We start from the raw sequence: 16,500 nt of genomic DNA on the forward strand, positions 1-16,500 counted from the left end.
TCCACAGTCTTGAATTGAATTAAGCAAAAAAAAAAAAATTTGCTTGAATTAAGGAAAAAATCTTGAATTAGGCCAAAAAAAAAAATTCAATTAAGTAGAAAAAAAAAATCTTGAATTAAGCAAAAAAAAAAAAAAAAAATCTAGAATTAACAACTTAAATTTCTTGTGTTTTAGTGCAAAAAATAACATTAAATTATGAGAATATTTACATTTCCAAACTATCCTGTAACACTAAAATGTGAACAACCTGAAATGTCTGTAGAAAATTCAGCCCAATTTGAACTATTTTCTGCCTGTTCCTCAGTGTTTAGTGTCGTTGTTGATCTGATCCACAACGCACATGTAGAAATGACAAGTGGAGGCAGAACATTGTTAAAGTTGCACTAAATTTTCTTTTTTAATTTAAATTTCATTTTTTTCTTTTTTTTTTGGGTAGTTTATAAAAGTATAAGGGTAAAAGGGTAGTAAAAGGGTACTTTATATTTTCATAATTTAATGGGTTTTTTTTACACTAAAACAAAGACAAAAATTTGAAGTTGTCATTATTTATAGGTTATTATTACCTCCGCCAAGGAGGTTATGTTTTTGCCAGGGTTTGTTTATTTGTCTGTTTGTTTGTTTTGTTTGTCTGTCCGTTAGTGTGCAACATAACTCAAAAAGTTATGGACAGATTTGGATGAAATTTTCAGGGTTTGTTGGAAATGGGATAAGGAAGAAATGATTAAATGTTGGTGGTGATCGGGGGTGGGGGGGCCGACGGGGGGGGGGGCACTGATCAGCCTTGGCGGAGGTCTGCGCTCTCCGAGTGCTTCTAGTGTTATTATTTTTCTGGTTCGGCCCACTTCAGATCAAATTTAGCTGAATATGGCCCCTGAACTAAAATGAGTTTGACACCCCTGCGTTAGGACCCATCAGACCAGGGGTGTCAAACATGCGGCCTGTGGGCCAAATGCGGCCCCCCAAAGGGTCCAGTTCGGCCCCTGGGATGTTTTTGCCAAGTGCAAAAATTCCACAGTCTTGAATTGAATTAATCCAAAAAAAAAAAAACAAAAAAAACAAAAACAACCTTGAATTAAGGAAGAAATCTTGAATTAGGCCAAAAAATCTTTAATGAAGTAGAAAAAAAAAATCTTGAATGAATTAAGCAAAAAAAAACAAAAAACCTAAACTAAAATGAGTTTGACACCCCTGCATCAGACGGTCGGATGCGGCCGGCGCTAGGACCCGTCGGACACCAATGCGCGTCTCTTTGTCTCCACCAGTCAGAGCCGCCTCCTCCTCCTCCTCCTCCTCCTCTCCGTGCTTCTGTAGTCATTCTGTGTCTCTCTCCATCAGCAGCGGTCTGGATGCTTGCAGGGACAGAACCATGGCTGTGAATCTGGGGAAGAACAGACTGGCCCTGCTGACCGCCTACCAGGACGTCATTGACGAGTCCTCCGACACCGACTGGTGAGTCCTGCGGCCGGCCTCATCCAAGCTCCGCTCCCCGCTCCCTGTCCCTGCTCCTTCTCCGTGTTTCCTCGGTTTTTTTTTTTTTTTTTTAGGTCTTTCTTTGGGGGGTTTTGGTTGGTGCACGTTGAGGATGCGCAGGGCAGGACGAGGGCGCAGCATCATCACACCCTCATCCGCTGTTGGAACCCGCAGAAAAGCGTCAAAGTCTGCACATTTATCTGTCTTTTACGCTCTGGGGAGTTGATCTCCGAGTACAAATCCTTGGCACAGTTTAAAGCGCATTAAGAAAGTACGAACTGAAGACGCTTTAAAGCAGTGAAAGTGAGTTTGTGAGGTCTGATGACAGATTTGTGAACTGAGCTGCAGCGCACAGTCTGAGGGCAATGTGCGCACTACGTGCAACACGGCGTGCGCACTGGACAAATAATTGTGCAACCAAAGCGCTTTGTTTCTGTCTCAGTTTCTCTTGTGTGTCTCAGTCGGGACCCGGTTTGCTCACAGCCAGCTGGAAGCAATTTCCAGGGTTTTGTGCAATGCGATGCAGCGCTTTCTGTCTGTGCGTGTGTGCGTATGGGGAGTGCGCGTCTGGACCACAGACACGGATGAGCCCCTGCATCCCCAAACGAGGGCGGAGAGGAGAGGGGCGAGGCCGGAGGGTGGGAGGGGAAGGGGGTGTGGGGTGTGTGGGGGGGTGAGGGGTATCCATCATCACTCTTTGTGGCCTGTTTTCACTTTAATGGTGCACGAGGAGGCAGTGGAGTGCCTGTTGAGATGTGAAAAGTGAAATAATTAAGCACTCAAACATGCATTCACAAATACTGTCACAAAAATGAAGTTGAAGCACTCCAGAGCACAGGTGTCAAACATATGGCCCGCGGCCCAAAACTGACCCACCAAAGGGGTCACATCCAGCCCATGGGATGAATTTGTTACATGTAAAGAATTACACTGAACATTTTAACCCTTTCATGCATGAATTATGAGAACCATAATCAAGACTTTTTTTTTTCCCTGAGTGTTTTTATTCCTCTTTAGGCATGAAAAAAACAAACGAACAGTGATTGAGTTTTTTTTTTTTTTTGTTAACTAAATTCACTTTCCAAATAAATATATAAAGGCAGTATTCTCCAAACCACATGGGGGCAGTGTCTATAGACCCTAAAGCAATACAGTGTGTCCCATAAGTCTCCATACATAGGAAAAATAAATGTTTCTTGACATAAACCATTTTTATTTATATAATATGCTCTATGTGACTGCCATTTTGTCGGGAACACATTTCAATGCGTGTCCTCCACTGCTGAAGAACTATAAAGAAATACATGTTAGAACCATATATGTATGGAATGTATTATGTCTCCTATGTATGGAGACTTATGGGACACCCTGTACAATCAATACAGTAATCTTTAGAACTCTTGCCAAAAGTCATATTTATATTTAAAAAATAAAAAATGCATCCATAGTTTATCAAAATAGACACCTTAAAGAACATCTGAGCAAATTTTCATAGTTAGGAGACACTTTAGATGTTAATTTAGATGTTAATTTTTGTTCCCTACATAACCATGCAGTTTTTCAAATTTTTATGGCAAAAGATGGCACTATAGCTTTTGTTTCTTTTTATGAACTCCAAGTACTAGTTAATACCTTTAAAATGATGTATTATTCATGTCTCTAGCTTAAATACTTTTTGAATTAGAGTATAAAATGTAGTCAGGCACTCCCTACATAACCGCGTGACTTGACCCAGTGAAAAAAAAGTATCATCTTAGTTTTTGAACTTGGACTGCTCTGTGACGTCATAAAGTTAACCTCCTAAGACCCAGATGTGGGTTTTCTGCCCACGTTTATGAACAAGAGTTTCGCAGATTTATACCAAAAAGCAAACAAAAATACAAAAAAAAGAAAAAAGTCCACTGCAAAGGACATTCCAAAAAAAAAAAATGCATCTGAAAAACAAAAAAAAACAACAACAAAACTTTTGCATCATGATGTTTCCAACAAAGCCAATTATTAAATTAAAAAAGCCAAAACTTGTACTTTCCTGGATCTCAGGAGGTTAAATATCTTCTTAATAAAACCATATTTAAAAAAAGATTTTAAAAAAAATTCAAATGCATTTCAACTTTAGCCTAATTTTAAGTAATAAAATCAATCAAAAAAAAAAAAAATATATATATATACTTTTTTTCATAATTCATGCATGAAAGGGTTAACTTATTTTTCATGGAGTTAAAAAAATGTCCACTCAGCTGGACATCATGCATTTCATTTTAGAAGCAAAGAAACCTGAATTTATTGATATATTATGTGAGAACTATGAAATAAAAACGTTTTTAACGCTGCTAATCTGATGTTTTCTTACATTTTAACATACTCTAACTCACTTCATGGAGATGATATGCAAAAAACCCCCAAAACTTAAAAAAAAACCTGTTAATTACAGTCTAATCACAAGTACCATTTTTTTTTTTACACTCAAACATGTTACTGCAGATCAGGTTTATCAAGAACAGCAAAGTTACAGTAATGGTATGAATTACAGTGTAGGGGATGATGCATAGGCGTCCACTGTATTCGCTGATATGGAACTAAAACAATAAAATCCATGAAAATACAAGAGAACAGCTGAAGAGTAGCTGTCCACTGTAGTGACCACTATGCATGAAAGGGTTAACAACCAAGGTGGATTCCAGGTTCCATATACAGACCAGTATGATCTAAAGTGGGTTGAACCAGTGTAATAATAACATAACCTACAAATAACAACAACTTTAATCTTTGTTTTAGTGTAAAAGGAAAAAATTACATCAACATGTTTACTTTTACAAACTATCCTCTCTCAAAAAAGTGACCAAAGTAAGTGACATTTTATAATAATAACAATAATGATGGATTAGATTTCTGTAGCGCTTATTTGGGCTCTCAAAGCGCTTTACATTATTGACCCATTATTCATTCACTCTCACACTCTCCCTCTGGTGGAGTTAAACTACACCTGTATCCACAGCTGCTCTGGGGCAGACTGACCGAAGCATGGCTGCCAATCCACGTCTACGGCCCCTCCCACCACCACCGAACATTCACACACATTCATACACCAGTGTGAGTGACACTGGAGGCAAGGGGGGCGAAGTGTCTTGCCCAAGGACTCAACAGACAGACAAGGACAGAGCGGGATTCGAACTGCCAACTAGGGGTGTGTATTGGCAAGAATCTGGCGATACGATACAAATCTCAATACTAGGATCACAATACGATATATCATAATATATAATGATACTGTTAAAAAGGCAATTTTTTTATTGGTTTTGTTTCTTTTTTTTTTTTAAAGATTATCTCCTGGAAGAATTGAATTACACCAGGAACATGCACAAATACATTTTTATTTGATCAGAATAGGATTGAATGTTATATCACAAAATGTTCCTCTATTAAAACTTAAATTATGTTTTACAGATATTACAGTTTAAGATCCTGCTCAAATGTTCATATTCTATTAGTACATAACTAATGTCACAACAACAAATATAAACAAAAAACAAAAATGAACCTCTGCAATATCTGCATTTGAATAAATACCTAAAAATATCGATACAGTATTGTGAAATGAAATATCATGATATATTGCAGTACCGATATTTTCGAACACTCCGACTGCCAACTCTTCCATTATTGGATGACTCGCTCTACCTCCTGAGCCCGAAATGTATTTTATCAATATTCTGCCAGTTACTAAAAGTTTTGTATGTTTGTAGATCCACTGTGATCTGTAAGTTGTAATGCACATGAGTAAATGATAAACTGAGACATAATATTGTTGAAACTGCACTTATTTTTCGCAAGAAATTTCAGGTTCTTCATGTTATTCAGATTTTTAAGGAAACTTTGCAGATGTAAAAATTTACATAATGTAATTTTACTTTTTTTTTTTAACTATTATTTAACTGGTCCAGCCCACTTGAGCTCATATTAGGCAGAATGTGGCCCCTGAACTAAACTGAGTTCAACACCCCTGACCTAGAGTGTGTTTATGTGCTATTAACCTCTTTACAATCACCATTTTTAACATGTTATCACTGACAGGTTTAATATAAAAGCTTGATGTGTGATCACAGTGCATGTATGGATCCCATCAGCTCAGACATGAAGCATGTTTTTATTGGTTCTTATCTTCAGTAGGTTTGTATTTCTGAGTAGTATTAACAAGGCAAAGGCACGGTTATAATTCACCATCACACCTTTAAAAAATCTGTCTGTATAAGTGTGGATCTGTAAGCCGAAGGTTATGTGAGATAATGAGTTTGAATTTAACAGGTTAATGTCGATTAACCCATAAAGACCCAAACATCGACTGATCTAAACTGTTTAATACCTGTTGATCCACTAATTCTATCAATACATGCAAATAACTAGTGTAAAATACAGTTATTCATCTTTTCATGGTCATCAGATATGACCCATTTGGACGTTCAGAGGCTCTGTAGTTACCGTGGAAACACTGTCATCTTCTACAACATTGATTCACCAGTAAAACCCATGGAGTTGGATCAATGACAGTGGATGGACACACTTGTGCCGCATTTCCACTATGTGGGTTACCAGGTACTATTCCTGGAGACCGTTTCCGTTACAGGATACTACCAACTTTAAAGTACTTGGTTGTCATAGCAACGTGGCATGTAACTTCTGTGACGTTTGCTCAGAGAGTTTCCTCTCACTCCTTTTTGAATATGGATTATATGTCTTCTGTCTAAGTGTTTTGTTTATTTATTTTCTTCTGTTTTGACATTCATATTCGAAATAAATACATCAATTAATCAATCCATCAGAGTTGCTGATAAACTCACTTGTCCCGTCAAACTCATGCTGAATTTTTTCATCGGCCACCACGGACAGAAATGTCTGAACCCCCTCGGCTGACCTTGATGTCATTTTGTGGGCTGACATCATGGATTAACCTACCGCTATATTTACTGTAAACTACCAAATCTGTTTTTTTTCTCCCAACTTTATTGAAAACATTTCAGTATACGTTACAAACATTTAAACAAAGATGTCAAAAGGGAAAAATCATTTAAACATAAAATTTTAAGAAAATAATGCATAGATTAAAGACACAAAGTATAATATACAAATAACAGTATAAAAAGTAAATAAATAAATAAAAATAACAAATCTGACAAATGTAAATAAATTAGTGCAACACAGAGTTCAGTCAGTGTTAAAGAATTGTTTATAAATAGCCAAGATGTTAGAGCTTTTTTTCCACACAAACTAGCCTTTTACAAAAAATGTGAATACCCTAAAAAAATTTTTTTAAGTATATGTATAAACAATCTGAAATATCTTAAGAGAAGTATGTAGAATTTTACCAATATTCTGCCTATTACTAAATGTTGTGTGTATTTGTAGATCCACTGTGATCTGTAAGTTGTGATGCATGTGTTTAAATTATAAACTAAGGTGTAATATGGTTAAAAGTGGACTTATTTTTCATAGGAATTTTCAGGTTGTTCATATTTGTTCATGTTATGTTCAAGTACAGTTTGTAGATGTAAACATTTTCATTATGGAACTGTACTTTTTTCACTCAAAAACAGAGAAAACTTTGGAGTTGACATTATCTGTAAGTTCTTATCCTATTATTTATATTATTTCACTGGTCCGGCCCACTGTATATAATATTAGGCTGTATGTGGCTCCTGAACTAAAATGAGTTTGACATCCCTGATATAGTAGGTTAAAGTGAAAAATAATAGACAGATGAGAAAGGTGAAGTTGTGCTGCAAAAAAAGATACCAAACACGGGTATAGTAAACATTTCTTTATATAGTATATAAAGGCAAAATCAAAATTACTCAAAAATGGCCAAAATAAGCTCAGACTCCTAAGAGTTAACTTACAATTTATAGAAGTTCTCAGAGTTATTTGGCTTATTTAGTCAAAATATTAAATTAACAAGTTTGTAATAAATACCACTGGAACCTCTCGTTCTATAACCCATCAGTTCAGTTTTCTGTGCTTGTTTTCCAACTGTTGGTTTTCAAGGTTTTTATAGCTGTGTATATTTTGTAGGATATTAAAATATGAATGAGGACAGTGATATTGAGCTGTATTTCTGGTATTGGTGAAACAGAAAAAGACAAAAAAAAAATTCCTTCTATTTCCTGGAGGAGTTGATGCTGTCTTAATAAGGATGGAAAACATGGACCATGGACTATGGAGACATGATTTACCAGGGAAACGGCTCATAATAATACTGCATTTCAGTGACAGATGAGTTACAGACCAAAAATACGGAGGAAAAACACACAGTATTCAGCACAACATTCTGAAACTGGTCTGTGGAGATTTGACAAACTGAGGCTGAGTCACAAATGTTAGTAAGTTATAACCAAAATCTAACAAGTTTTCCTCTGTTTCCTGGAGGCTTATGCTGTATGATGGCTTTTGCTTTTGTTGTCTGACTAGAAACTTTGCATTTTTGGACCATATTATTTCTATATTTTGACTATACATAGATGCTAAATTGAGCAGAATGGTTAGGTCAGTGGTTCCAACCTTTTTGTCTCTTGACCCCATTTTACATCACACATTTCTGGCGACCCCAGACATTCAAAACTGAGACATTTTTTTGCTCACATCAATTTGTTTCTGATCATGTAATAGTTTGCTATACTATGTTTCAAATAAAGGTTAATTTTAGATGACATTTAGTCTATATAATGTATATTAGTATGGATAGAGGCAGGAAAACCAGGTGTAGATTACTGCACAAAGGGACAATTTTATTTTCCTTGGTCAGGATATGTACAGTCAGTCCAACTTGGATTTACAAGGCTGACAATTAATACTGAACAAACAAGAACTCAAACTATGAATTATGAAAGAGCTGCAGCATCTGAAACTGACCACAATGAACATTTGACAGATAAACAGAACCACAGTGCTTCAGTTTCAGCTTCACAGTTTGTCATGTCTTTTATTTTTTTGTTTTTTATTGATTTATTTCGAATATGGAAATGTTACAAGCTTCCTGATTGCTACTGATTGACTTCTTTTCACAACATAATATAGAAATGAAAATTCAAGGAAGAAAAATATAATACACACAAAAAAGAAAAAAACGTCATATTTGAAAAGGAGTGAGAAGAAGCATAGCATATTAGCTCTCACCCCTTTGTCTAAACCAGGTACATATATATATATATATATATATATATATATATATATATATATATATATATATATATACACACACATTCACATAGGCTTCTCTGCCTCTAATCTCTATGCCATATTTATGTATTGTGATTGTCTCTATCAACTCATCACATATTTTTTTTATTAGCAAAGTTTTTTTTTTTTTTTTTTTTAATCAATTGCTAGAAATTTCAGGTGACCCTATTTGAATTCCAGGCGATCCCACATGGGGTTAGGGTTCGGGTTCAGTTTCAGCTTCACAGTTTGTCATGTCTTTTATGTATTGTGATTGTCTCAACCAACTCACCATATATTTTTTATTAGTAAGGTTTTTTTTTTTTTTTTTGTTATCAATTTCTTGAAATTTCAGGCGACCCCATTTGAATTCCAGGTGACCCTACATGGGGTCCCGACCCCAAGGTTGAAAAAATGCTGGTGCAAGTGGTGTTTTAAAACAGATAACACTTTGATAAAATAGACATCTTTAGTTAAAAATGAGCCCACTTGATAAATAATGTGTACAAATGTACTTTTTCATGTGTATGTTCACTTTCTCTTGATCGGACCCATATTTAAATGAAGCCATGCTGGTCTAAGTTTACTGTTTGTTCTTTGCAGTAGCAGCATGGCTGTAGCTGTATTCACCATCCAACCAGGAAATCCTGGATATGGGGCTTTTCCTCAGCAGTGAATGCACAATAGGGGAATTAAAGTGAGCAGACGTGATACGTGGTATTTTGTAAAGTATTAACTTGTTGTTGCTGTCAGCGTCTTCCTCTTTCCCTTTGCTTTCATATGATAGAGTGAAAGGAAAAGAAGCTGCCAGGGAGGAAGCAGGTCCCAGTCATTAAGGGGTAATATTTGACTGTGAAGGTAGAGTGAAAGTTAAAGTACAACCGGCTGACCTTGATCGTGATAAGCAAACACTGACTACTGTAGCAAACAGAAACCCACTGACGTAAGAGAACGTGTGGAACGCTCTCCACTTAAACATGATGTGTTTAGTTTGAGCGTCGTCGTTTCTCACCCTTAAGTGGTTGTGAATTCCAGTAGAAAATCTCTTGTGTGCACGTTCAGATTTCACATCCTGTTTTCAGTTGTTTGGACCCATAAACACTACACTGTAAAAAATGTCAATCTGACCAAGTGTATTTTTCTCATTTCTAGTCAAAAAATCTCATCACACTTAAAATAAGACATAATCACTCAAAGAGGAACTTTCCAGTGAGATATAAGAACTGATTTTTAGATAATAGATCTGGAAAATCTGATTTCAAGAAATCTTACCAAGATGATTTTCACTTGTTCCATTGGCAAATATTTTTTGCTTGAATTAAGGAAAATGGAATTGAATTAAGCAAAAAAAAAAAAAAATGCCAGTGGAACCAATGAAAATTATCTTGGTAAGATTTATTGAAATCAGATTTTCCAGATCTATTGTCTAAAAATCAGTTCTTATATCTCACTGAAAAGTTCCTCTTTAGGTGATTCTGTCTGATTTTAAGTGGGATGAGATATTCCATCTTTTCTCTTTTGCTTTTGAAACCACATGAGATGTTTGAATGTTTTTGTTTTTTTTTTTATTGTTTTTATTTGGTAGTGGTTTATTTCTCTTATTTTTTATTGTTTTTAATTGTATGGTTTTTCATGTTTTTTTTAATCTATTCTTGTATTTTATTCTTTTATTTTGGTTTTAATTTATTCTTCTGTACACCACTTTGGTCCACTGCGGTTGTTTTAAAGTGCTTTACAAATAAAGTTGGATTGGATTGGATTTTGACTAGAAATGAGAAAAATACACTTGGTAAGATTTAGATTTTAATGTAAATTGTAATTCAAGCATATGTCTCAATTATTTTTTCTTCCGTCATTCCAAAAATGTTCACACGAGGTTGAAAAATGTGTTGTCTGCATCTCGTTTCATCATTTCGATGTCTCCTAACCACAGTCATGTGTGCGCAATTACACATCCAAACTACTTGCACCTCCTTTTGAGATGTATTAAATATAGACGCAGTTTCTATCAACAAAATTGCTTTCAGGTTTGATAAATTACTTTGCGTGTGCTAAATCAATATTTTTACATTTTCTCCTCCCAGCACACTCACAGTTGCATGTAAACGCCCTGTATTGCATACAGATTGTGGTAAACATACAAACTGGATGCAGACACGCTATTTTGCACCTCTGACAGACGCAACCCTTAGTGTCACTGTTAGTAAATAAGTTTGGACATTTTTTTGTGTGTGCAATGAGTTTGCACACGTTTTAATAATAATGGATTAGATTTATATAGCACTTTTCTATGAACACATACTGAAAGCGCACACAGTGGATCCATTATTCATTCGCTCTCACATTCACACTCTGGTGGTGGTAAACTACAGTTGTATCCACAGCTGCCCTGGGGCAGACTGATGCAAGCGTGGCTGCCAGTCCACGCCTATGGCCCCTCCGACCACCACCGAATATTCATACACCAGCGTGAGTAGCAGCACTGGAGGCAAGGAGGGTGAAGTGTCTTGCCCAAGGACACAACAGCACATGGACAGAGCGGGATTTGAACCGCCAACCCTTCGGTTATTGGACAACCCGCTCTACCATCTGAGCCGCGGCCGACCCAGTACACATAAACCTTTAGTAGATTCGGCCCTAAAGTTGAAATGTTGAATTTCCGAGTATTTCTAAGAGTGCCCTATAAAGGGTTAACCCTGAAATGTGAACCTCTGCCATCTGTTGGTGACCATTAGTCTAAATGAGGTCAGACGGCCTTGAATGTCAGGTCTTAGTTCTGCTTTCATTGGTTGAGGTTTGGTTCTACTTCTGCATTTTCGCTCTGATTTTAGGACAGTTTTGGTTCCAGTGAAGGTTTTCTTTGTGCAGCAGCTGTTCCAGTGTAGATGTTCAATAATATACTGGAAAAAATCCAAATCTTACCAAGTGTATTTTTCTCATTTCTAGTCCAAATATCTCATTACACTTAAAATAGGATATAATCACCTAGAGAGGAACTTTTCAGTGAGATAGAAGAGCTTGTTTTTAGACAATAGATCTGGAAAATCTTATTTAAAAAAATTTTAACAAGATAATTTTCACTTGTTCCATTGGCAGATTTTTTTTGCTTGAATCAGGCAAAAAAAAATCTTGAGTAAAGCAAAAAAAAATCTACCGGTGGAACAGGTGGAATTATCTTGGTTAGATTTCTTGAATTGTGTAATTGTTGTGCGACTGCAACAAACTAAACACTGTAAGAGTATAAAATTGCCAACATAAGGATTTAACTTGGGAAGATATGATATAAATAACAATAAATTTGTCAAAGTGCACTCAACAACAGCAACACAACCATGTGTGTATTTCAGTCCAAGTACATATAGGGATGTAACGATATGAAAATTTTATATCACGGTTATTGTGACCAAAATTATCACGGTTATCATTATTATCATGGTATTGTTGAAATTGTGCTCAAAATGTTCAAAAAGTATTTATAGACACACTGAAACATTTTCACCAAGTTGTATTTAAAAAAATTAAAATAAAAATAAAATAATAAGCACAATGTACCTTCTGTTGGCAGAAACATTCAAATATTAACCCTTAGTGGTCTGAGCCTATTTTGTCCATTTTTCAGTACTTTTAATCTTGCCTTTATATACTATACAAAGAAATGTTTACTATACCCATGTTTGGTATCTTTTTTCTTTTTTAGCACAACTTCATTTGTATTATCTGTCTATTATTTTTCCACTTTAACCTACTATATCAACATAAAAGGTCAGAAAACACAAAAAAATATAAAATCCAATTTGAAAAATGTATATAATTTATTGCATAAATAACACAAAGATGCTTAACAAACCTTTTCAAAGACTTTAAAAGTGAATATTGGTTCCAAATATTGGGTATAGAAAATCAAAATTGTAATAAATTAAACCTATACTCAAATATTTGACATAAAAGCAGATCTTGGGGTTTTTCCCCCTAAAAGTGCAGTAATCAAACACAGTTTTCATGATAATTATTAAAATTTAAACGGTAATACTAACCGTCTGCAATTTTACCATGGTTTATCATTATACCGGCAATTGTTACATCCCTAAATATATAAATACTGTATGGTTTTAAACCCAGTCTGAAGCATCAGGACCAGCTCTTCTCCAGAATCAGCAGCCTTTCCTCCTCCTGTTTCTATATAAACTTGTACATAATGTATTTGTGTCATAACAGGACTGGAACCTCCAGGGACAGTCGCTTCACTGTTTGTTGACAACGTGTAGGATGTTGATCACCACCGGAGATTATGTTTTTTCCGTTTCTCGAGTCTCTCTGGGCGTCTCAGAGCTGTAAAGTGTGAATTCATCGTACATAGCAAAAGCTCCTGATTTACGCAGACGTATATCAGACGTATATCTGTAAATCAGGGGTCTCGAACTCATTTTCTTTCAGGTTCCACATTCAGCCTGATTTGATCTCCAGTGGACCAGACCAGTAAAATAATAGCATAATAACCTATAAATAATGACGACTCCAAACTTTTGTCTATTTTAGTGCAAAAAAACAAACAAACATTCAATTATGAAAATACTTACTTTTCTAAACCATCCAAGCAAAAAAGATGTGAATAACCTGAAAAAACTGAAATGTCTTAAGAGAACTCAGTGCAGTTTTAACAAGCATTATGGATCGGATCTACAAAGGCAACAGTAACAGCCAGAAAATTGTTAAAATTGTGCTTAATTTTCTTTAGACATTTCAGGTCGTTCAGATTTGTTCAGGTGTTTCATATTTTATTGTTACAGGATAGTTTGTAAATGTGAATATTTTCATAATTTAATGTTATTTTTTGTTCTAAAACAAAGACAAAAATGTGAAGCGGTCATTATTTATCGGCATAATGTAATATTTTTTCACATCAAACTGAGAAGAAAATATGGAGTTGTTATTTTTTTGTAGGTTATTTGCTTTTATTTTACTGTAGATCATATTGGTCTGTATGTGGAACCTGAACTAAAATGAGTTTGACAACCTTGACTGTGGAATTTTTGCACTTTGCGAATTCATCCAAGGGGCCGGATTGGAACCTTTGGCGGGACACATGTTTGAGACCCCTGCTGTAAAGTCCTACTGATCCTGATCTTCTGATGCATCATCTCAGTTTATATGCGCATAAAGTTAAGTGACTCTGCTTTGGTGGTTTAACTACTATTGATAATTTTTAATATCAATACTACATGTAACTCTTTTATTATTCAAATATTTACCTTAATGACAAATAAAACCGTACTTCCAAACTGACTGCACAGCTAAAAGACAAAGCAGGTAATCCTACCATATAATGCACATTTCGGCCCCGCCCTGTGTTCGTCCCGTCGATGTCCATCCGATCGATGTTGCAGCACGGGACACGGGAGGGCGTTTGGGTGCAATGCCACTGTTGCACCACAGGAGGGCGGTATGGCACCACGGGCGCAATGCCGCTAGTATGGTATAAAAGTATGAATACTGAATAAAACTATGAAATAATATGATGTGACGTAACATTATTGGCAGAAATTAATATAAATGTCTCGCTCGGAGAATGATTTTCAATGGGTTCAGTTTGTAAAATAACTTAATAAGTGAAAATATCCTAATGATTAACCCTTTGGACCAATGGAAAACTAATGGAAAATTGAAAATTTAATGGAAAACTTGACAGAAGATGAAGATGAAGGTTGGTTGGCTTTCCTTCTGTGGTAGTAGCTGTATCTTCAAATATCAGTTGTCGGCTAAAATTTACTTCACTTCAGAAGTTATGAGAATGAATTGGATGAGTCATGATTGGGGAATGGTGATCTGCACCAATACTGGTCTTCCAGCAGGATTTTAAGCATGTTTTCACGTCTGAGCTTTTTTCACCAGGTTAAGTCAAACGTATATCAGCTAAAATTTACTTAGGGGGTCAAATGAATGGCCATTTTTTGTCAAAAAAAAAAAAAAAAGTTGTAAGAAATGCATAGAACTGTGGTGAAATCCTGCTAATACATCTGTGCACAGACTACTGATATTATTTGACAGTGGAAGCTCTATTTTCAGAAATATTGGATTTGGAATAGCCCGTGTATGTGAAAACTTTTGCTGGTGGATGGACGTGACATTACCCATGATGATCTGGTCAGTACCAGTACTTTATTAGTAATAAACTTATATACTTACTATTGCTAATTCTCCTCTTATTCATAAATGTTAGTATTGTGGATCTAAAACAATAACAGCTGACACAAAAACACAAAATGTGGCAGTGGACGGATGTGACATGGTTGTTACAGATCCCATCATACTGATGCTCTGCAGCCATGTCACCATTTCCACAAATGATCCCTGTGCAAAAACTAGTATCAGAATTATTTATTGTATAGTTTATCATCATACTAAAGAGTAAATAACAATATAGAACTGTTATTTCTTTGTAAAAATGCTTATTATTAGAAAACTGTTGATTTAAAAAGTGACCTGTGACATTCTTAATGTATGTATTGGTGTAACATAAGCAGGATGGATCAGCACCATACTCCATATTAAACCTGTAAAAATAAAACATGTGATATGTAGGATAGAATCTTGTAAGAAAAATTGTGGAATATAAAAGAATAGAATATTTGTTTTTCAGGTAAATTCAGTTCAAATATAATTTGGCCATTTGTGACATGAAAATACAGGGGTTGGACAAAATAATGGAAACACCTAACATTGTGGCATCATAGAAGGTGTTTCCATTATTTTGTCCAACCCCTGTATAGCATTAATTGTGATGAAATTGGACATTTTTGACCTGAAAACATAGTTTATATGACCATCACCATGTTGCAACAGAACTGAAATCCTGTACATTTGCAGAACTTGCATTTACCAACACAAAGTTCCTTTGGGGATTCACTGCTATTGATTTCTTATGCACAAAGACAGAAATAAAACCTCCAACCAAATTTTAGCCTTTGTATATTTCTTATCTGTAGTTGATTTTCTGTGTAAACATGGGGTAGGGGGGTCGTCTTCATCCGTCTGTCTGCTTTGTTTCTTGTTAATGGCCTTAAAGTGTTGCGTACTCGCTGTCGGAGGATGCGGTCTTGGGGGGGATAATGCAGTGGGCCTCCGGATTGCCCCCGTTTTTTACACTTGAGGAAATCTGAACAAAAGGCCGAGACCTGGAACCATCGCTGACCCCAAACAACACGGGAAACCCCCTTAACCCCCTTAACTCCCTTAACCCCCCCCCTCAGTCCCAGTAGTGACACTCAATCTTACATGATCGCTGACAAAACATCAGTAATATTTAACAGTTTGGTAAATGATGGTAATCTCAGTGAAATATGATCCTTCTGTAAGTGGAGACAGAAAAGGCAGATAAATGTACAGTCTATTCCTCTACAATCATCATCATTACTGAGAGCCTCAATTTTCCGCTCTTAAACACAGTGTTTAGACTGATTTTCCTTCTGTTTGTTGCCGTCTTCTCTGCACGAGTGAAAATCTGTTCTTTTTTCTTTGAGCTGAATGTATAGTTTATCACATACTGTTATAACACATACAGGAATCAGGTCAGTGTTTCTGGACTAAAACATGGCACAGAAACACTTCTTATTGGCTTATTAATAGATATAGTTGTTTTTGTGGTTAGAAGTACACAGTTTGATTAATTAGTGCTGAAAGAATGTTTTTAAACTATTTGCTCAACTTACATAATGGGTTCAAAAAGACAATAAAAACAATTTCACAGGGAGCTGCTGGTATTAGACAAACCAGAGGTGCTCATGGGGAGGGCAGAACAATAGAAAAAAAAACCCCTCAAAAACAAAA

General features: G+C 35.7%; 1 protein-coding gene across 4 annotated transcripts in view; it reads left to right on the plus strand.

Annotated features, from left to right (window-relative positions):
- Positions 1 to 1,287: 1,287 nt before the first annotated feature.
- Positions 1,288 to 16,500, plus strand: part of dbn1 (drebrin 1) — a 308,178-nt gene continuing 292,965 nt past the window's right edge. For all 4 annotated transcript variants that reach the window (XM_030153990.1, XM_030153991.1, XM_030153992.1 and 1 more), the window contains exon 1: positions 1,288 to 1,449. In XM_030153990.1, the coding sequence (XP_030009850.1) occupies positions 1,367 to 1,449 (83 nt within the window). In that variant the 5' untranslated portion in view covers positions 1,288 to 1,366. The remainder of the gene's footprint in view (positions 1,450 to 16,500) is intronic.

The sequence above is a fragment of the Sphaeramia orbicularis genome, chromosome 14 (assembly GCF_902148855.1).
Source record: "Sphaeramia orbicularis chromosome 14, fSphaOr1.1, whole genome shotgun sequence".
Lineage (NCBI taxonomy): Eukaryota > Metazoa > Chordata > Actinopteri > Kurtiformes > Apogonidae > Sphaeramia > Sphaeramia orbicularis.